The 19,140-nt window shown below is 42.5% G+C and overlaps 1 protein-coding gene across 3 annotated transcripts in view; it reads left to right on the plus strand.

Annotated features, from left to right (window-relative positions):
• Positions 1–19,140, plus strand: part of GRID2 (glutamate ionotropic receptor delta type subunit 2) — a 984,243-nt gene that overhangs the window by 820,365 nt on the left and 144,738 nt on the right. For all 3 annotated transcript variants that reach the window (XM_056855266.1, XM_056855267.1, XM_056855268.1), the window contains exons 12-13: positions 3,743–3,881; positions 18,097–18,292. In XM_056855266.1, coding sequence (XP_056711244.1) covers positions 3,743–3,881; positions 18,097–18,292 — 335 coding nt within the window. The remainder of the gene's footprint in view (positions 1–3,742; positions 3,882–18,096; positions 18,293–19,140) is intronic.

Below are 19,140 nucleotides of genomic sequence, written 5' to 3' on the forward strand. Positions count from 1 at the left end.
AGACTAACAAAAATATTTTCTGGTAGGGTATGAACTTTCGTGAGCCACAGCTCAAGCTGATATCTCCCCACCTGTCATTTAAACCCATTATTACAAGTCCTGCCCTCCACTACCAGCTGAAATAGCCCCGTACCCTCCTGTAAATGACAGCCCATCAAATATTTTAAAAGTGTAATCATATCCTCTGCTCCAGTCTGAAGATTCCCAATTCCCTTGGCCTTTCTTCATAAGGGTTAGGTTTGATAAAGTTAAATATTGTAAACTAGGAACATTCTGGTTTCAACCTGGTTGCCTTTGAACTTTTGGAGACTTCTTTAGTTGAGGCTGGCCACCTGTTCTTCTTAAGCACACGAAGTGTGTTTGTGAAAATAATCTATGCTAGGTAAACAACTAGTACACTTTGGGCTAAAACTGTCCAGAGACAAAGATGGGACTTGCCCATTTGAGGTTCCATATTGCTATCAGTTATCAACATCTCCAGGCAGCATGACATTGAACGTCTTGCAGATTGATTCATAATACCAAAGACAACAAACAATCAATGGATATGCAATGGATATACAAGAGATAGATTTCAGATGAGTTGAAATATCACAACTTTCCCTCCCTGATTGAAAAGTTAAGCAAAGCAGAGTTGGCTTATTTTCAAAAACCTTCTGCCTCTCTATTTTTCCATCCATTGTCTTTAGCACTGAAGAAAAAATGGAGGACATCTCGAAGGCTGGACAGAAATTTTAAACAAATAGAAGAGAAGGAATATCTAAGAGTTCAAGATTATAAGAAATGCACACATCGGAAAGACAACATTTCTTTTCTTCCTAGATTTCAAGCCCAGAAAAGCACATGTTGAATCCAAAAGTAATTGGGTGAAAGGAGTCAGGAGGGAGGAAAATTGACAGATATTTGATATGATATTATGCATAATTTTTGGTCAAAGATATTAGGAATGTGTTACAGGTTTGACTCTTTGAATGAGTATTTGCACTTCTAAAATTGGCTCCATATTAACTTCCATATATGCAATGATCCATCTTCCTAGGGGTTAAACTGATGAGAGAGGGTGGAAAAAATGATTATACTAAGCAACCAAGAAAGAAGGTTAATTGAAAGGAATTCCTGTGCCACATTGGCTCATCTATCTATTGGTATTTCTAGCTTTGAGGAATATTGTACCTTCAGAATTCATAACTATTTGAAACATTTTTCTGTTGTTTTCCCTCCCAAGTTTCTCACAACATATGATACTTGAACTGAATGGCTTTTTCACAATAGGAAGAAAATCCTGTTTCATCATGCTTTAATAAACATCCAAGGGGTTTGTGATGTCCTTCAGGAGACTGGTTTAAAAATGTAGTGTGTGTTTTAAGACCTTTGTGGATAATTTGAAAGCTATTTTTAGTGGTTAGGACTTTTTAGCCCTTGCTCGGTGGTTTTATTGGTGGTTTAATGGTCTTGGTTTCTAAATGGTGAGAAAGGGGAGAGGAGATTGTGTGTTACCATTAGGGAATCCTTGGATTTGAAAGGCAGGATATAATTGTGTGTGCGTGTTCTGTGTATTTTTTATGTTCCTATATGTTTAAATAGTCAGTGCTAAACTATTATTGCTCTGTAAATATGTTCAGAAAAAATGGCAATGTATCAGAGCAATAAGAAAGATGCTAATCATCATATGAGGCTGAAATAAATCACAGAAATATCTAATTAAATCATTTGCCCCTGGCACCCTGCAAATCAAGACACGAGACAACAGCTTGGGTTCAACTAGTTTATTTAACTAGTTTATTTATTTGAGAGCCAGCATGGTGTAGTGGTTTGGAGCAGTGGACTCTGATCTGGAGAACCGGGTTTGATTCCCCACTCCTCCACACGAGCGGTGGAGGCTAATCTGGTGAACTGGAGTTGTTTCCCCACTCCTACACATGACATTGGCTGATTGGGACACCACCACAATTTTTACTTATGATTTCTCTGAATGCATCAGCATAGTTTTATTACGTATATTTTAGCACAGTTTTATTATATTTATTATCAATCCAGAATTTTTTAACCTTATAATTCCTTTATTATGTATCTGTGGTATCCTTGATATGTTGGTAATGGCCTATGGCTAAATGCAAATAAAACCATTCATTCATTCATTCATTCATTCATTCATTCATTCATTCCTACACCTGAAGCCAGTTGGGTGACCTTGGGCTAGTCACAGTCTCTCCGCCTCACTGACCTCACAGGGTGTCTGTTGAGGGGAGGGGAAGGGAAGGTGATTGTAAGCTGGTTCTCCTTTAATGGTAGAGAAAGTCGGCATATAAAAAAACAACTTCTCTTCTTTTTCTTAAATAATTAAGCTGCTCTATGTCATATTATTAACTATGCTAACATATTTAAATGGGCAGGCTGTGCTGGGCACCCTGCCCATGGCTGCCTTTGATGGGCAGACTCACCATAAGTCCATACTCAGCCAGCCTCTTCTGCTGCTTTGTTTATCATCGCCTGCACACAACGTGCTGAGAGGTATCCAGCCTCCTCCCCTGATGTGCCCACTACCAAATTATTTCTAATTGGCCTCTGTTTATAATGTTCCCCCCACTCCTATGCTGGAGAGCCAGCATGGGGTAGTATATTAAGAACAGTGGACCCTAATCTGGAGAGCCGGGTTGGTTTCCCCACTCCTCCACATGACCTGGGGCTAGTCACAGTTCTCTCAGAACTCTCTCAGCCCCACCTTCCTCACAAGGACCTGTTGTGGGGGTAGGGAGAGAAGGCGATAGTAAACCACTTTGAAACTCCTTATGGTAGAGAAAAGCGGGGAATAAAACCCCTTTTCTTCTTTCTTTTGCTTGAAATGTTGCATATAGATATATTTGCTGTGGATGTACACTCCAATGCATCTGATGAAGAGAATCCTGAGTCACGAAAGCTCATGCTTGAAATACATTATGTTATTCTTTAAAGTGCCACTGGGCTTCTGTTTGATTTCAGCAGCATAGGTGGTGTAGCCTTTGTTGTGTTCTGTACTACCAGTTGAGACTAGGGTTCATCTCCCTTCACTGAAGCAATCCATCAGCCTCGTGGCTCAACAGTTAATATTTATAAAGCCTTTTGCACGATGAAAGAATATGCAAAAGAATGCCGTGTTCCATTTCATTCTGAAGAAGTGAGCTGTGACTCACAAAAGCTCATTCCCTGCCAGAAATTTTGTTAGTCTTTAAGGTGCTACTGGGTTCTTGCTCTTTTCCATTTCATTGTATACAGAGATGGGAATTGCCTTCAAGCAGATTGTGTACTTGTATGGCTAGCACTCGACAGCTGGGTGTGTCTTCTGTGTAGAGGTTAAATTGGTTTTTTCCCCTTTGAAGACCATCTACACACTGAAGAACAACAGGAAAAGCTTAATTAAAGTTAATCGTTAAGAAAAATCACAATGGGGTAGAAATACATTAAGTGCTTGAATGTGCTGTTTTTCTTCAGAGTTCACCAACGGCTTTCAGATGCGTTCCAAATATACACTGACGAAGGCACTCAGAACACATAGAGTGAAGGCATATCCTACCCTTCCATCACATAATATACTTTTAATGGTATGGATTGTGTATCTCTCAGTTATGGAGTCCAACCTATTTGGTTTTACCCCAGCAGTTATTGGTCCTGGCATGAGGAAGCTGTTCATGGGAGCACATCTCTTAAGAGTAAGGAAGATATATTCTACAACCAGATTTCTAACCTCCCCTTTTCTGTTCAACAGGAGGAGAGGTTCCCTATACAACTCTGGCAACGCGAATGATGATGGGTGCCTGGTGGCTCTTCGCCTTGATTGTCATCTCCTCCTACACAGCAAATCTTGCAGCGTTTCTCACCATCACTCGCATTGAAAACTCCATCCAGTAAGTTGGTGCAAATGCAACAAGGGAGACAGAAGGAATTTGTGCTCAGTACCAATACTACACTCTGCCAGGGCTGTCTTTTGTCTCTTTTCCTTGGGGAGGGGCTGTGGCTCAGTGGTAGAGCATCTGCTTTATATGCAGTAGGACCCAGGTTTGATCTCCAGTTAATGGGACTAGGCAGGTAGGTGATGTGAAAGACCTCTTTGCCTGAGACCCTGGAGAGCCACTGCCAGTCTGAGTAGACAACACTGACGTTGATGGACCAAGGGTCTGATTCAGTATAAGGCAGCTTCATGTGTTCATGTGAGGTCATTAGCCCTGTAAAAAGATGTTCTGTCAGTCAACAAGTGGAAAGGGGGGGGAATAGGATCACATTCATTTGCTCTATGTTGATCAGAGATCCTACGAGATCCTACATGAGATCCAAGCGATCCTTTTTTTCTCTAAAGACCCAGATCATGTATGCAGGAGTCTATGCATGGAGAGTCAGTACATGTGGCCCCATCAGTGCATGACAGTCAGATGCAAGACCTGTCTCTCTTCCCTCCAAGTATTAATTGTACCTTGTAAATTGATTGAGTTGGAACTGAAGGGCAGCACAACGTCTCTTTGCACCAAGTGCACCAGTACTGTAGAGGGCACAGTAGAACTAATAAGGTGGACAGGTCAGATTCTTCTGAATCCTTTCCCTTGTCAGTTCTGCTGCTCTCTCTTTGATCTCCGATTGCTTGTTCATTGAGACTTCCTTCCTTCTGGCTACCTCTCTTTTGTTCTCTCTTTCCAACTGTCAAGGGAACAACATACACTCTCTGAACCTCTCTCCACCCTCAAGTTAGATAGATAGCTAGAATGCCGATCTATCACAGTATGTATTTCTTTAACAACAAAGTGTCTCCATTTCTTTCCTAAAGCAACAAGCGGCATGTGGACTTGATTCTAAAGCAGCCTTCCTTTCGCTTGTGCACAGAGAGCTCATGCTAACTGGTTGCATGGGAGGAAGCACACTTTTGAGTGCCCCCCTCCAAGATAAAAATTACCTGCAAATAGGAAACCAGCACAGAAGGCAAAGAAGAAGAGTTGGTTTTTATATGCTGACTTTCTCTACCACTTAAGGGAGACTCAAACCGGCTTACAATCACCTTCCCCCTCCCCACAACAGACACCCTGTGAGGTAGGTGGGGCTGAGAGAGTTGTGACTATCCCAAGGCCACCCAGCTGGCTTTGTGTGGAGGAGTGGGGAAACCAACCCGGTTCACCAGAGTAGCAGCTACCACTCATGTGGAGGAGTGGGGAATCAAACCCAGTTTTCCAGATTAGAATCCACACTCCAAACCACCGCTCTTAACTACTACACCACGCTGGCAAAGAGCTAGGGTATATTCTTTCTTCCAGATACGCTAATGGCAGATCAGTCAAAAGTGATGTTTCTCCTTCTGTATGGTATAGTTCCTTCTGCCATGCCATTCCCACCTCATTGTGCTGCACGTGTAGACCCAGTAGGGTTGCCAACCTCCAGGTACTGGCTGGAGATCTTCTGCTATTACAATGGATCTCCAGCCAACAGAGATCAGTTCGCCTGGAGAAAAGGGCTGCTTTTGCAATTGGACTCTATGGCATTGAAGTCCCTCCCCAAACCCCGTCCTCTTCAGGTTCCACCCTAAAAACCTCCCGGCGGTAGGGAAGAGGGACCTGGCAACCCTAAGACCCAGCCTTATCTGTGGACCATGGAGACCAAAAAAGGCAGAGAGTTTTCTCACTTCTTTATACTCCCCTCTATACTTCTCATCTCTCTCCCTACCAATTATATCAAGCTGCTGCTGAGTGTAGTGTATCTCAGAGCAGAGCTGCTGCAAGTACCTTTGTACCCATCTACATAGAGGCAGTATACCAAGGGACTGAACACAGTTAGTACTGCTAGTAATTAAGCTGGGGTTTCCGCAGACCCTGCCTTGTGCCACGATCATTAGATGACCTTAGATAAATGTTGCCAGTCTGCTATTGCCAGTGGCCTGTCCACTCAGCCAAGGAACTGCTATTGCCAGTGGCCTGTCCACTCAGCCAAGGAACTGCAGAGTTGAGGAGCTGCATGGTGGTGGCGGCTGGACACTATCTTCCCTCTCTGCAGAGGAAGTGAGTAGAAGGGCTTCCTAGGCTGGGAGGAAGTGGTCACCTTGTAAAGCATAAGGATTTCACTTTGTACTGAGTTTTTTTTAAAATTATCTGTCTAACTTGCTCTACTGGAGTAGATAGAGACCAATCTCTGCCTTGCTATGTGTGTTTGTTAAGTGCCATCAAGTCATTTCCGACCCACGGTGATCCTATGAATGGATGACCTCCAAAACATCCTGTCATTAACAGCCTTGCTGAGGTCTTGCAAACTGATGGCCGTGGCTTCCTTGATTGAGTCAATCCATCTCATGTTGGGTCTTCCTCTTTTCCTGCTGCCTTCAACTTTTCCTAGCGTTATTGCCTTTTCCAGTGAGCCTTGCTCCCCAGGACCATTTAATTGGGGATTAAATGGTGGTAGAGCATCTGCTTGGCATGCAGAAGGTCCCAGGTTCAATCCCCAGCATCTCCAGTTAAAGGGATTAGGCAAGTAGGTGATGTGAAAGACCTCTGCTTGAGACCCTGTAGACAATACTGACTTTGATGGACCAAGGGTCTGATTCAATATAAGGCAGCTTCATGGGTTCATGGGTTCATGTGACCTTCAACCTGAAAAGCCTAGGCTTTATCTCTTTCCACAGAACTGCAGTCCTTCCCTCAATTGATACCCATTATGCATAATAAATCTTTTTTTAACAAGATATAAAAATATAATGTGTCATCCCCTTATCCTACAACAGTGAGTAACAGTTAAGCTTAAGTTCCTAACAGTATTCCATATAAAACAAACAATAGAATAAATCTGTATTCCTGCGCAAAATCCACATTGCACAGTATCTTTTCCCTGTGGTTGTCTTGCCCCCAAAAGAAGATAAAACGGAGAACCCCGTAACGCTTTCATATAAGCAAGCAAGGCTGTTTAGAGAGCTGCAAATGAAAGGGTCACTGACACCTTCCAATGAGTACTTATTTCCAGCCCAAAACAGAATCCCATTCCTTTCCCAGCTTGCCATGTCTTTTTAAAAAAAATGCATATATACCTGATCCATCTAGACCTATAAACCACCCAGCTGGCACTGTTATTACTTTCTGACATGGCTGTCATTGCGGGGCGCCGGATCACTTGTCATCCCTGGGCCCTGTCTCCTCTGCCTGCTTCAAGAATTAATCCTTGGAACTGCGGGGGGGGGGGGGATAGAACCACACAGACGAAGCTTTATCTGAATTAGAGTCATAAATAAGTGCTTCAGAATAAGCAATCAGATGTTTGCCCTCGTTATTTAGTGACTAATTGCTGCCTTGCAGACAGCAGTACGTGCAGCAGGACTGCACTAATAGCACCCTCATACTAAGTGGGCAGAGGTTTGTTTGGTTTTTTTTAACTGTGTGCACAGAGTCATAAATATATTTTTAAGGTTCTATGTACCTTGTTGGTAATCAACACATTATGATTCTGGCCAAAGGACTGTTGAAGAATTGCACGCTGTCAGACCAAAATTAGTTGCTCTCTCTCTGTGTGTATGTGTTGTGGGGTTTTTTTTTTTTTTTTTTTAAGAAAATAAAATATCGGGGAGTTTGTAAAACCTGGCAGCCTGATTCTACAGGCAACATTAACTGCTCCAGCACAAAGCAGGGATTCTCACTGTTGCAGTTCAAGTAGCATTCTGCTTTCAACATAGAAACTGACAAAGACTGGGGGCGAAAACGCATGGTCACTTTATCCTCCTTTAATCCCTGTTTCAGCCAGGATTCAGCCTGGATCGAACGCATGTGTTTCGCCTAATGTGCATTCGATCCTGGCTAAAACAGGGATTAAAGGAGGATAAAGTGACCATGCATTTTAGCCCATAGTTTCATATGGTAGCCATGTTGGTCTGCAGTCAAGGGCCGGTGCCAGTCATTTTTGCACTCTCGGCAAAGCTAACTACTTGTGCCCCCCCCCCCATTGCTAACCAATTTTCAATAACAGATGTCTTGTAGAAAAATAAAAGCACAAAACCTTTTATAAGACATCATTTATATCCAGTAGCACCTTAGAGACCAGCACGATTTTCGGCATATAAACTTTTGAGGATCTGACTTAGATGACCCAGGCTGGTCAGATCTCATCAGATCTTGGAAGCTAAGCAGAGTCATCCCTCGTTAATACTTGGATGGGAGACCACCGAGGAAGTCCAGGGTTGTTTCACAGAGATAGGCAATGGCAAACCACCTCTGAAAGTCTCTTGCCTTGAAAATCCTATGTCAGCTGCTACTTGATGGCACTTTCCATCTTTCCACCACCAAGTTTTCAAGAGTCAGACCTCCTTTTGTCAGATACAAGTGGCTCTCGAAAGCTTATACCCCCAAAATCTTGTTGTTCTCTAAGGTGCTAGTGGACTTTGACACAATTATGTTTCAGATGCCATGGGAAACCGTAGATTGCCACCTGATGAAGAAACAAATGGGGAAGGGTTGAGGTTGAGTGATGCTGTGACTGCTTTGCACGCAGAAGGTCCTGGGTTCAGGTGTCTGTTGTGGGAAGAGGAAAGGCTGTTGTAAGCTGCTTTGAGACTCTTTAAAGGTAGAGAAAAGTGGAGTATAAAAAACCAATACTACTTCTTGTAAGAAACAAATTATGGTTTGCTGTTATGTGTAACCATACCAGATTCTTTGATTGATTGATACATTTGACCCATTTTCATGAGGATTTTGCATCTATGAGCCCTTATTGTCTTAAGGCATATTTATACCATGGACTTTATAGTCATATCCCCTCTCTTTGTGTGTTGAAAAGCCCCGTCAGATGCAAAAAAAATCTGGACAGCCAGTCTTGATTTATTGGCTGTCCTCAGTTCAAAGTTTCTTCTGACATCAGGTACTGGTCCACCTGTCACAAAGTATATGCTAATGAATGAGTTGTGAATCTGCCTAGGACAGCTAACATCAAGGAGATGGATGGGTAATTGGAACAAGTCTAATACCTTTTTATTCTTGCACCCTCGGCAAGGCTAACTACTTGTGCCCCCCCATTGTTTTATGGACTACCTTGGCTGGTACCAAACCAAATGAGATAATGCCTACCTGGCTTCCAATATCAAAGCAGCATCTTCTGATTTTCATAAAATCCAAAGGTGCGCCTGATATGATTATTGTCTCTGGGAAAATTATATCCCATTGAGTCTTTTTAAACTCGAGGTGGGAAGCACAACTTCTAGGAGCTGATTAGCCAAACTGTTCCTTCCTTCATACCCATTTCCTGAGCCAATTGATCTCTCTTTTTCCCATCACAGATTGTCAGGAGTTTCTGTCCAGAAAAGACATGGTTGAATGAATCATTCTCACATTTAGAGTTGGCCTTGATGTTTCAAGATAGCTTGAAACTTTTTTGATTCTGTCTTTGAATTCCTCCACATGTCACTGAATCTTAATAAACTATTTAATTAAACTTGTTGCTTGTTAGTGAATCTGCATCCCAGAAAAACTTCCTGATAACCCTAACTGGTTGGCCACATTGCTAGGAGATCATAAGGGAGGTACTGGAGATTGGGGGATGAATCTGTTGTCTTTCCAAATAAAATCTTCTCCCTCAATGGCATTCAAAATGCCTAAAATGGATCTATGAATTTAGGGAATAAAGAGTTATTAAGTTGATGGTGGAAGCTGTGAATAGTTAGGGGGCCCAGGAACAAGATAGAACTCAAGGTGAGGCCGTGATCCTCCACAATAGGGGTCTGGAATTCTGTGTGGTATGGCAGGGACACCTAGGAATTAGAGATTTTTCAGCCCCATGGTGGAACTACAGTCCACAGATTCTTTGGGGAAGTCATGATCTGATATACAACTGATATATAACTAATGTAAGCATGTGGTGTAACTTACTCTCTGGAGACCGACTGAATTTACAAGAACTATTTAATACTCCTTTAAGGCAAATAGGATCCAAAAGGACTCTGTGCCTTCTATCATATGAGTCCTTCCAGAGGACTCCCCCAGGTACCTATGACTAGGGAGAATTTGGTGTGTTGCTTTCAGTGTTTCCAAACACTTTTGCCTGTGCTGGAACTACCTGCCCCAGGATGTAGTGATGGCTGCCAACTTGGAAGGCTTTAAGAGGGGAGTGGACATGTTCATGGAGGAAAGGGGTATTCATGGCTACTGGTAAAAATGGATACCAGTCATGATGCATACCTATTCTCTCCAGGATCGGAGGAGCATGCCTATTATATTAGGTGCTTTGGAACACAGACAGGATAATGCTACTGCAGTTGTCTTGTTTGTGGGCTTCCTGGAGGCACCTGGTTGGCCACTGTGTGAACAGACTGCTGGACATGATGGACCTTGGTCTGCTCCTGCATGGCCTTTCTTATGTTCTTATGGGCTATTGGAAATTTCAGATTTGCTTTTTGCAGAATAATGCGCTCACCGTTCTTAAGGTTAACTGAGATGTCACTGAGTGGCTTTCTCCTCTTTCCTATCACAGTCCTCTGTTAATAAGCCTGCTTTGCTTATCTTGTTCCGTTCTTGATTTCTGATCAGAATGGTGGGAAATACACTTGTTTACAGCATGACTTCGGCTTGCCTTTCAAGAGGTGAAGGAATAACAACTAGAGCCTTAAGATGTGCAGGGGGGATTTTTTTTCCCCCGTTACTTTTTCTCAACAGACTGTTTCACAGCATCTGTTGCGGCCATCATTTATACTAACAGCAGAACATGTAGGGAAATTGCTGTGTTGGCTCTGGTGGTAGGGAATTATATGGCCACACTGAGTCCTGTGAGCAGCTGATTAAAATTTGCAAGGTGTTCTCATTACAGACTGGGGAGTTGGGAACTGTTCCTTCCTATCCTATTCCCGTAATGGGCACAGCAAGTACCTTAGCAATTACAGGGCATTACAAGATATGACCTGGGAGGTTGTAGAGCTCTGTCAGAAGCTTATTAAGAGAAACAGTGGCAATGTGAAAATTAGAAACTGTAATCTCTTAGGTTTTCATGGCATCCTTCATCATGCTATGTCAAAGCTTTGACAAACTGAAGCATTAAATCCTATTTATATGTATGCAGATGTGGGCAACTGTCCGGGAGTCTGAGAACGACATGGGGAAGGCAGGCTTCATAAGGCTGCCCCAGGCAATACAAGCCACAGACTAACTAGAACAACATTGGGTTTCTGGTGAGCGCAAAGGCCCCGACTCAATGAAACAGTGCCAAAAAATGCCCACTTTGGGAGTTATTTTTTCTTCCAGGCACGGACTGGGTAGGCCAGTGCTTTCAGGCTGGCTACCTGATGCTACTGGCCCAGAAATCAGATTTTCTTCCTCGTGAAAAGTGTCATATTGGACCTTGTAGATTGATGCATCTGGCTTCAGATAAATGAGATGTTCCAGAAGCACAACCATGTTCACCTGTTGCAGCAAACACAAGGAATGAGCCTGGTGGCACATTAAAGGCTGCCAGATGTATTGTGGTACTTCATGTGCCTGATGAAATGGGTTCAGGTTCACTGAAGCTTATGCCATGCTAAAATGTCTAGATGTCTAGGGCATTTGTTTACAAATTAAAATATTTATACCCTGCCTTTCCCTTGGGGCTCTAGACCGGCTTACAATCTCCAAATTAAAAACCTTTCATAATACAATGAAACTCAACTGAACGCCCCCCTCCCAAGAAACACCTGTTGCTCATGCCAGTGTTGTGTGATGGTTAAAGTGTCGGAGCAGGAGACTCAGGTTCCAATTCCCACTCTGCCATGGCAGCATGGTATGGTACCTTGGGCCAGCCACGTACTCTCAGCCTAACCTCCCACACAGGGAGGTTTCTCTGTTTCTAAAAATAGAAACACTGTGTACTGAAATCCCTATTCCAGAACTGGCAGATGGGTCAATAAGAGCAATTGTTTCCTGAGCAAGGTCAGCTGGACTGCCAGTGATAAAGAGATGGTCAAGACAGATTGTTGTGCACAACCATAATAATACAAGAACACGGGGTCATCTGCTGAAGCTGGAGGGTGGCAGATTCAAAACAGATAAAAGGAAGTATTTCTTCTCACAACAAATCATTAGATTGTGGAACTCCCTGCCCCAGGATGTGGTGATGGCTGTCAACTCGTATAACATATATATACAACACCGAAAAAATAAGTACTATACATTATCTATCCATATATATCCCTCTCTCTGTCCCATCCTCCAAGGAGTTCACAGGGGTATACATAGTACATTTGTTTTCCCCTATATATGTGACTGTGTGTGTGTGTGCCTTCAAGTCACAGCCGACTTATGGTGACCCCTTTTTGGGGTTTTCATGGCAAGAGACTAACAGAGGTGGTTTGCCAGTGCCTTCCTCTGCACAGCAACCCTGGTATTCCTTGGTGGTCTCCCATCCAAATACTAACCAGGGCTGACCCTGCTTAGCTTCTGAGATGTGACGAGATCAGGCTAGCCTGGGCCATCCAGGTCAGGGCTCCATCCAGGTCAGGTCTATAGGCCCCCAAAACAAATGTTTTGATGGAGCCTAAAGAAATGTGACAACAATTTTAAATGAATGTTTGAAGCTTTTCTCCTTCTCGCATAATACCAGAACGCTGGGTCATCTGCTGAAGCTGGAGGGTGAGAGATTCAAAACTAATAAAAGGAAATATTTCTTTACACAACACATAGTTAAATTGTGGAACTCCCTGCCCCAGGATGTGGTGATGGCGGCCAAATTGGAAGGCTTTAAGAGGGGAGTGGACATGTTCGTGGAAGAGAGGGCTATTCATGGCTACTAGTAAAAATGGCTACTAGTCATGATGCATACCTGTTCTCTCCATGATCAGAGGAGCATGCCTATTATATTAGGTGATGTGAAACAAAGGCAAGATAATGCTGCTGCAGTCGTCTTGTTTGTGGGCTTCCTAGAGGCGCCTGGTTGGCCACTGTGTGAACAGACTGCTGGACTTCATGGACCTTGGTCTGATCCAGCATGACCTTTCTTATGTTCTTATGTTCATGCTATGGGGAGTCAACTGCCCACAGCCCTGCCCCTCCTACAAAGGGGGGTAAAGAAAAGGAGCAGGCTTCCAAAACCACCGCCATTTTTATCTGCCCCATCTGGAACTTGGGCCACCAGTTTGCAGCAGCATTAGCTCCTCCCTGCCTAACACAGGGCAAGGGCCGCCCCTTGCTTGGCCCTGATCGGCAGGGGGCACAGCGGGGGACAGCAGTGATTATGGGGCTCCATCCTGGACTTTTGCACAGGGCCCCAGAATATCTAAGACTGCCACAATTAAGAAGCCATTATGCAACTCGAGTAGAAACTGTGTCCTATCAGACAAAAAAAGACCAAACCATCAGAATACTTTGTGGGTAACTCCTTCTCCAAACAATGTAATAAATTGGAGTGGCTCACAGAGTCCGAAGTCACTGATAGATCTAACAGAATAATGTTGCCTCTGCTTGCTGCATTAGGCTCCCTAAATCATCCCATTCTGTACCTGATCCCCATCAAACCAGCAACAATTTTAAAAGGGGAGAGTGTAAAAGGATTACTGTACAAAGATAAAAAATAGATCAGTACATCAATGATAGTAACCACAACAAGTCAAATGAATAGGACATGTCCTGCCTGTAGGGTTGCCTTCCAAGTAGAGTTGCCAACCTCCAGGTACTAGCTGGAGATCTCCTGCTATTACAACTGATCTCCAGCCGATAGAGATCAGTTCCCCTGGAGAAAATGGCCACTTTGTCAATTGGTCTCTATGGCATTGAAGTCCCTCCCCAAATCCCGCCCTCCTCAGGCTCTGCCCCAGAAACCTCCTGCCGGACCTGGTAACCCTACTTCCAAGCCGTGTGTCTGGCCACTGTAGGAGATAGAATACTATACTATACTAGATGGGCCATCGGTATAATCCAGGAAATCAATTCTGGTATTCCTAAAAAGTAGTTGGTATGGGAAGGCAAGATGGTAAGTAAGGAAAACTACTTGAAGAAAAAATGGGCTTTGATATCCTGATGCACACACAAATCAGGCAGATGCGTGTCATAGGACCATAGTCAAATGGCTTTATGTTGCTGTATCAACAGAAATATTGCAAATTTTTTTCTGCTAGTGAAATAGCTCAGGGCTAACTCATTACATCAGCGATCGGTTCATAATGGCTCACTTTCTTAAATACTTTATATTTTAATCCCTGTAGTTCTTGTTTGATCAATGGTATGCCATCGTATAATGAAGATCTGGAAGATGGGTTTTGTCCAAAGGTGTTCATAATCTATCATGGTTGGGTTAACAACCGGGCCTTTGTGCAGGTGTGAAAAACTGGTCTCTGGTGCTGAAGACCACACTGGGCTTGCCACCTGCTCGTAATTTGCACGAGTTGTTCATATTTCAGGATCTCCATCCATAATTACTGGAAAACCTATTATGAATGGATTCTGTTGGTTTCATCCTTTCTCATAAGAAACAAACATCCCAATGGACAATGGTAAATTTTGCAAGAATTATAATTTGAGTCTTTCTTTCCCTTGATCCCTTGTGCAGTGTAAACCACAGGGGTTGAGCTAAACACTAATATAACAACTAATAAATCTATTTTATTATATATTGTGCACAACTATATTTAAAAACATAGGGCCTAATATACAGGCTTCCAAAAAAGCACAAACATAGTAACAAATATTACCAGCACATAACAGTTGATGTTAGTACCTCTGGATTAGGTAGAGGTAAAGGTAGTCCCCTGTGCAAACTCCAGGTCATTACTGACCCATGGGGTGATGTCACGTCACAATGTTTACTAGACAGACTAAGTTTATGGGATGACTTGCCATTGCCTTCCATAGTTGTCTATACTTTACTCTTAACAAGCTGGATACTCATTTTACCAACCTTGGAAGGATGGAAGGCTGAGTCAGCCTCAAACCAGCTACCTGAAACTGACTTCTGTAAGGATTGTACTCAGGCCATGAGCAGAGCTTTGACTGCAGTACTGCAGCTTACCACGTTGCGCCATGGAGTTCTTACCATTGGGTTGGCCTTTGTACATTGTTTTGATGGTGTCAGCACCTCAATTAAAACTCCTACTGTGTCCCCTTGTCCACTTTTTAAAATTTCAGTTCAGGTTTAAGTGGACTGACAAGAAAACAGTGGCTGCTGGTAACACTAGGTTCGATCCTGCCAGTTTTTCTGCTGGCACAAGAGGGAGAAGGCATGATCTTGCCCAATTCAACTTCTCATTGGAGTCCCGTTGCATGTTTTGTTTTGTTTTATCATGGGGTCCCACTGTCCCTGGCCTGGCCTTTTTAGGGTTCAAAAGGAGTCCTTTCTTACGCCAGCAGAAAAACTGGTAGGATCTAATTCATTTTTACAAACAAAGTAAAGCAGAAGGGTTATAACAACAGGAAAATGGATTCAAATCCAAAGCAGTCTTTGTTGCAAACACTGCAAAGCTTCTACGAAGTGACTTCTGAGCTACCATAAGACACAATATCTTATATCACTACAGCTGTTGTACCAGCATATGTAGCATAAAACTAGTAAAATGTGCTCAGTGACCTTGTTGTCATTGAAGCTTATAACATTTTATAGGTTTTGTGTTTACACTTTCTGATGTATAGAGGGACACTTTGTGGTAAGCTGATAACTTTTTAAGGCTGTGCACATCCAGCCCTTATCTGTCCTTAAGTGTCATCAGTTAGATTTGTGCACTTACATAAAGCTAATTTGTGCCAGGAAAGCTTAATGGGTCCTAGGTGTTAGATTGCAGCAGTCCTTCAGAAAGTCTAATGAATGTCATTAAGAAAAATAAAGGCACAGTTAAGTGGCCCTCAAGGATGGGTAAATGGGGGGTGGGAATCAGGTCTGCAGCCTTTCAGCGACCATCAGAAAATGGATTATGGGGGTTACCACATTATGTATTCCCACCGATGTACTAAGAGTTTGAAAATGTTATAAAAAACATTGCTTTGAAAGGGTTTTTGGATACTACGGCTAAAAAATGGTTGGAAGACGTCTTCACAGCTAAAGGGGCCAAACAAAGTGTGAACAGTATTTTTTATAACATTTTCAAACTCTTAATACATCAGTGGGAATACATAGAAAGTGCGAACAGTATTTTTTATAACGTTTTCAAACTCTTAATACATCACTGGGAATACATAATGTGGTAACCCCATTGGAGTTGTTGATATTTCGGAACCCCATATATCAATATTTCTAATTTGCATAAGTCTACAAAAAAGAGAATTAGTGATGGTGTACTGTCAATACACCGAGAATAAGGTGAAGAAGCTAGGGAACTATTAAACCAACAAAAAGTCCAGAAATCCAAGTTCATTAAAATTAAATTTTTCTACAATAATTTGGAGAGACTATTTGCACTCCTATTTGATATGCGCCCTTATTTCATTAAAGCACAGATGAGCTATTTCATCTGTATATCTCAATCAAGGCTGGTCCTGGTGTTCCATAGAGTTCTGTTTACCTTCCTGAGATACCACCAGGCACAATGCTTCTTCAAACTGTTACCCAAATGCTTTTTGTAGCTGCTTCTGTTATTGTCATTTTTAATATATATGGTAGCTAGGTGGGCATCTAACTCTACAAGCAGCTCCCTTCAGTAACCATCCTTCTTTTTTGTCCTACCTCAATTGCAACAAGGTGCTGTATGCTTGGTTGTAAGTAATGAATATCTCAGCCAGAGCTTCCTTGCTACAACAATTTAAATCACACTCGTTAAGAGATGACCTTATTTATTGGTATTGAGCCCTGATCCACACTTTACTGTATGGCACTGCATTATTGGCCTTATGTGATTTTACCACATTGATTTCACAAGGCAGTTTTTTTTTTGGTTTAATACTCTCACTGGTCTTTTATGCATGGGTTGGATCTCCCTGCTTGGACCTGGGTTCATTGCACATTAAAGTAACCAGGTTGGGGAAAACTGTGTGCTAATCGAACCATGAATACAGAAAAACAGTCTCCCTAGCTCAAATCAAGCCCCACCCCTTTAAATGCTGCTCTGTAATTGGCTTCCTTCCTTCCTTCCTCCCAAATCCAACTGTCGCATAAAAAAGCATTTTAAGAACAAAAAACAGCTACCTGAAAGAAGGGGGGGGTCCAACCCTCATTTTTAAAAAACCTTTCTTTTGCTCAGAAAGAGCTCCGAGGTAGCAGGAAGCATTTGAATCCCTGCTTCTTTACACACTGCTTTGTGATTGGCTGTGAGAGAAGCCAATGTTCTGTTTTCACCGGTTTAACCAACGGCATGCTGCTTTGAGGAAGGGGTTGGAAAAGGGTGGGGCATGATGGCATGGGGAAGCTCAACCCGAGAACAGAGTATGCACTCTCTGTGACTCCGGAATGAGCCAGGATGAACGGTTTAATTCGGGCCAGAAGAGGAATGGGAAAAGCCAGGTTTGTTTTGCATCGAAACAGCATTGAGCTTCCAAGGAATGAGATATCATGCATACTGAAAAAATTGATCCTGGTTAAAACAGGGAATAAAGGTTAAAGCTACCATGCATAAAACACCACTGTCTATTGTACCGTTGCACAAGATGGGAGCAGCAGTGAGAGGAGAGAATGACCATCAGGTGACCAAACTGATGGAGGCATCTTCCAACCAGAAGAGTTAGCAGATGTTCGTGATGAACAGGATAATTGCAATAGGCATTTCTGTGTGCGACATTTCCACATTTTACAGACCACTACACTTGTGGGCTTTCTTTCTATAATATATACCGTTCTTTTTTTCCTTTTTTTCCTTTTGCTATTCTGTGTGCTTCAGTTTTGTTATGATTGTATGAGTAACATTGGTGGAATGTAGAGTCGTTAAATATGTTATTTCCCCCCCCCAAAAAAACCCCTCCCCTACCACTAGTTTGCCCCCTCGTAACTCTCTCTTGTTTAAAAAAAACCATTATCTTCCTATCCTCCCTTGTTCCTCAACTCCATACTTTCCCTTGTGCCTTAAACTATAAAGGCAATTCGCTTAGCCTTTCTTTAACTCCTAAGAATAAAATAAAGCAAAATTATTTAAAAAATTGACTTGACAGCTGTCATCATGCATGCTGGCCTTTGCTTGCCAGTAATATGAAAATATGGGATCCATGTCTCATGCATTTCTTATCTCCTCCAACTCTTAAGGTCTCTCCAGGATCTCTCCAGGCAGACTGATATTCCTTATGGCACTGTTTTGGATTCTGCAGTCTATGAGCATGTGCGGGTAAAAGGGATGAATCCTTTTGAAAAGAACAACATGTATTCCAAACTATGGCAGATGATTAACCGAAGTAATGGCTCTGAGAATACCGTGCAAGAATCCCAGGCAGGCATTCAAAAGGTAAGATCCACAGCCTACTTTTGTGTGTGTGTGTGCGCGCGATGAAGTAATATGAAAGTTCCCCTCTGTTGAGTTAGATCTGGGAAGGTCCCACTTACACATGCAAGTCATCACTTGATTTGCATTTCTCAAGGAATAATCATGTATATGTGAACCAGTAGCTCTGTGTGAACTCACAGTTCTAGTTTGTACCTGTTTGTGACTGAAAAGTAATGTTGTTCTTCCTGCCTATTTCATTACCCATGTCTGCAAAAAGGTATTTTTCATTTACAGAATGCTGCACAAATTTCCTCTGCTGAAAAGTTTGTGTGTATTTCAGAAGAAGCCTCAAAGGAAGCAACAGTATTTAAATGCTGTATACTGCTTGCAAAAGTGTGTGTGTGTGTGTGTGTGTGTTTGTCCATGCATTAGTGCTCAATAAGATCTCTCTAAGCAGAGAAATAGTGGCACTATGGACAAATGGCTTGTTAAATATGGCTACCCGTCTGACTCTCATTGGGGCTTCACATGTGCAGAGTTTAGTGTTCCCCACAGAAAAGGAAACTGGATTTTTGTAGGAGTCTGTTCACTCATGCTGTTATTCAGGGAGAAATCTCAAACCTACTCCTCACAATAGTGGTCAAGTGGCAAGTGAACCCCCCTTGGGGTTATTTGTGAAGATGCATCAGGCAGCCAGGGAGACACCATGATCAGACTTGTTTGTTTCTCCCTGGACCAATGAGTCAAAATATTTAAACAGATTTCTTTCATGAAATTATGGTGTACACGTTTTGAGCGGAATGTCTACATGTGCTCCAGAGCCATTGCAATCCAGGCAAAGTTAGCCATCTTTAAGTCCTATTGGAATT

Source organism: Euleptes europaea, chromosome 9 (genome assembly GCF_029931775.1).
Source record: "Euleptes europaea isolate rEulEur1 chromosome 9, rEulEur1.hap1, whole genome shotgun sequence".
Classification (NCBI taxonomy): Eukaryota; Metazoa; Chordata; class Lepidosauria; order Squamata; family Sphaerodactylidae; genus Euleptes; species Euleptes europaea.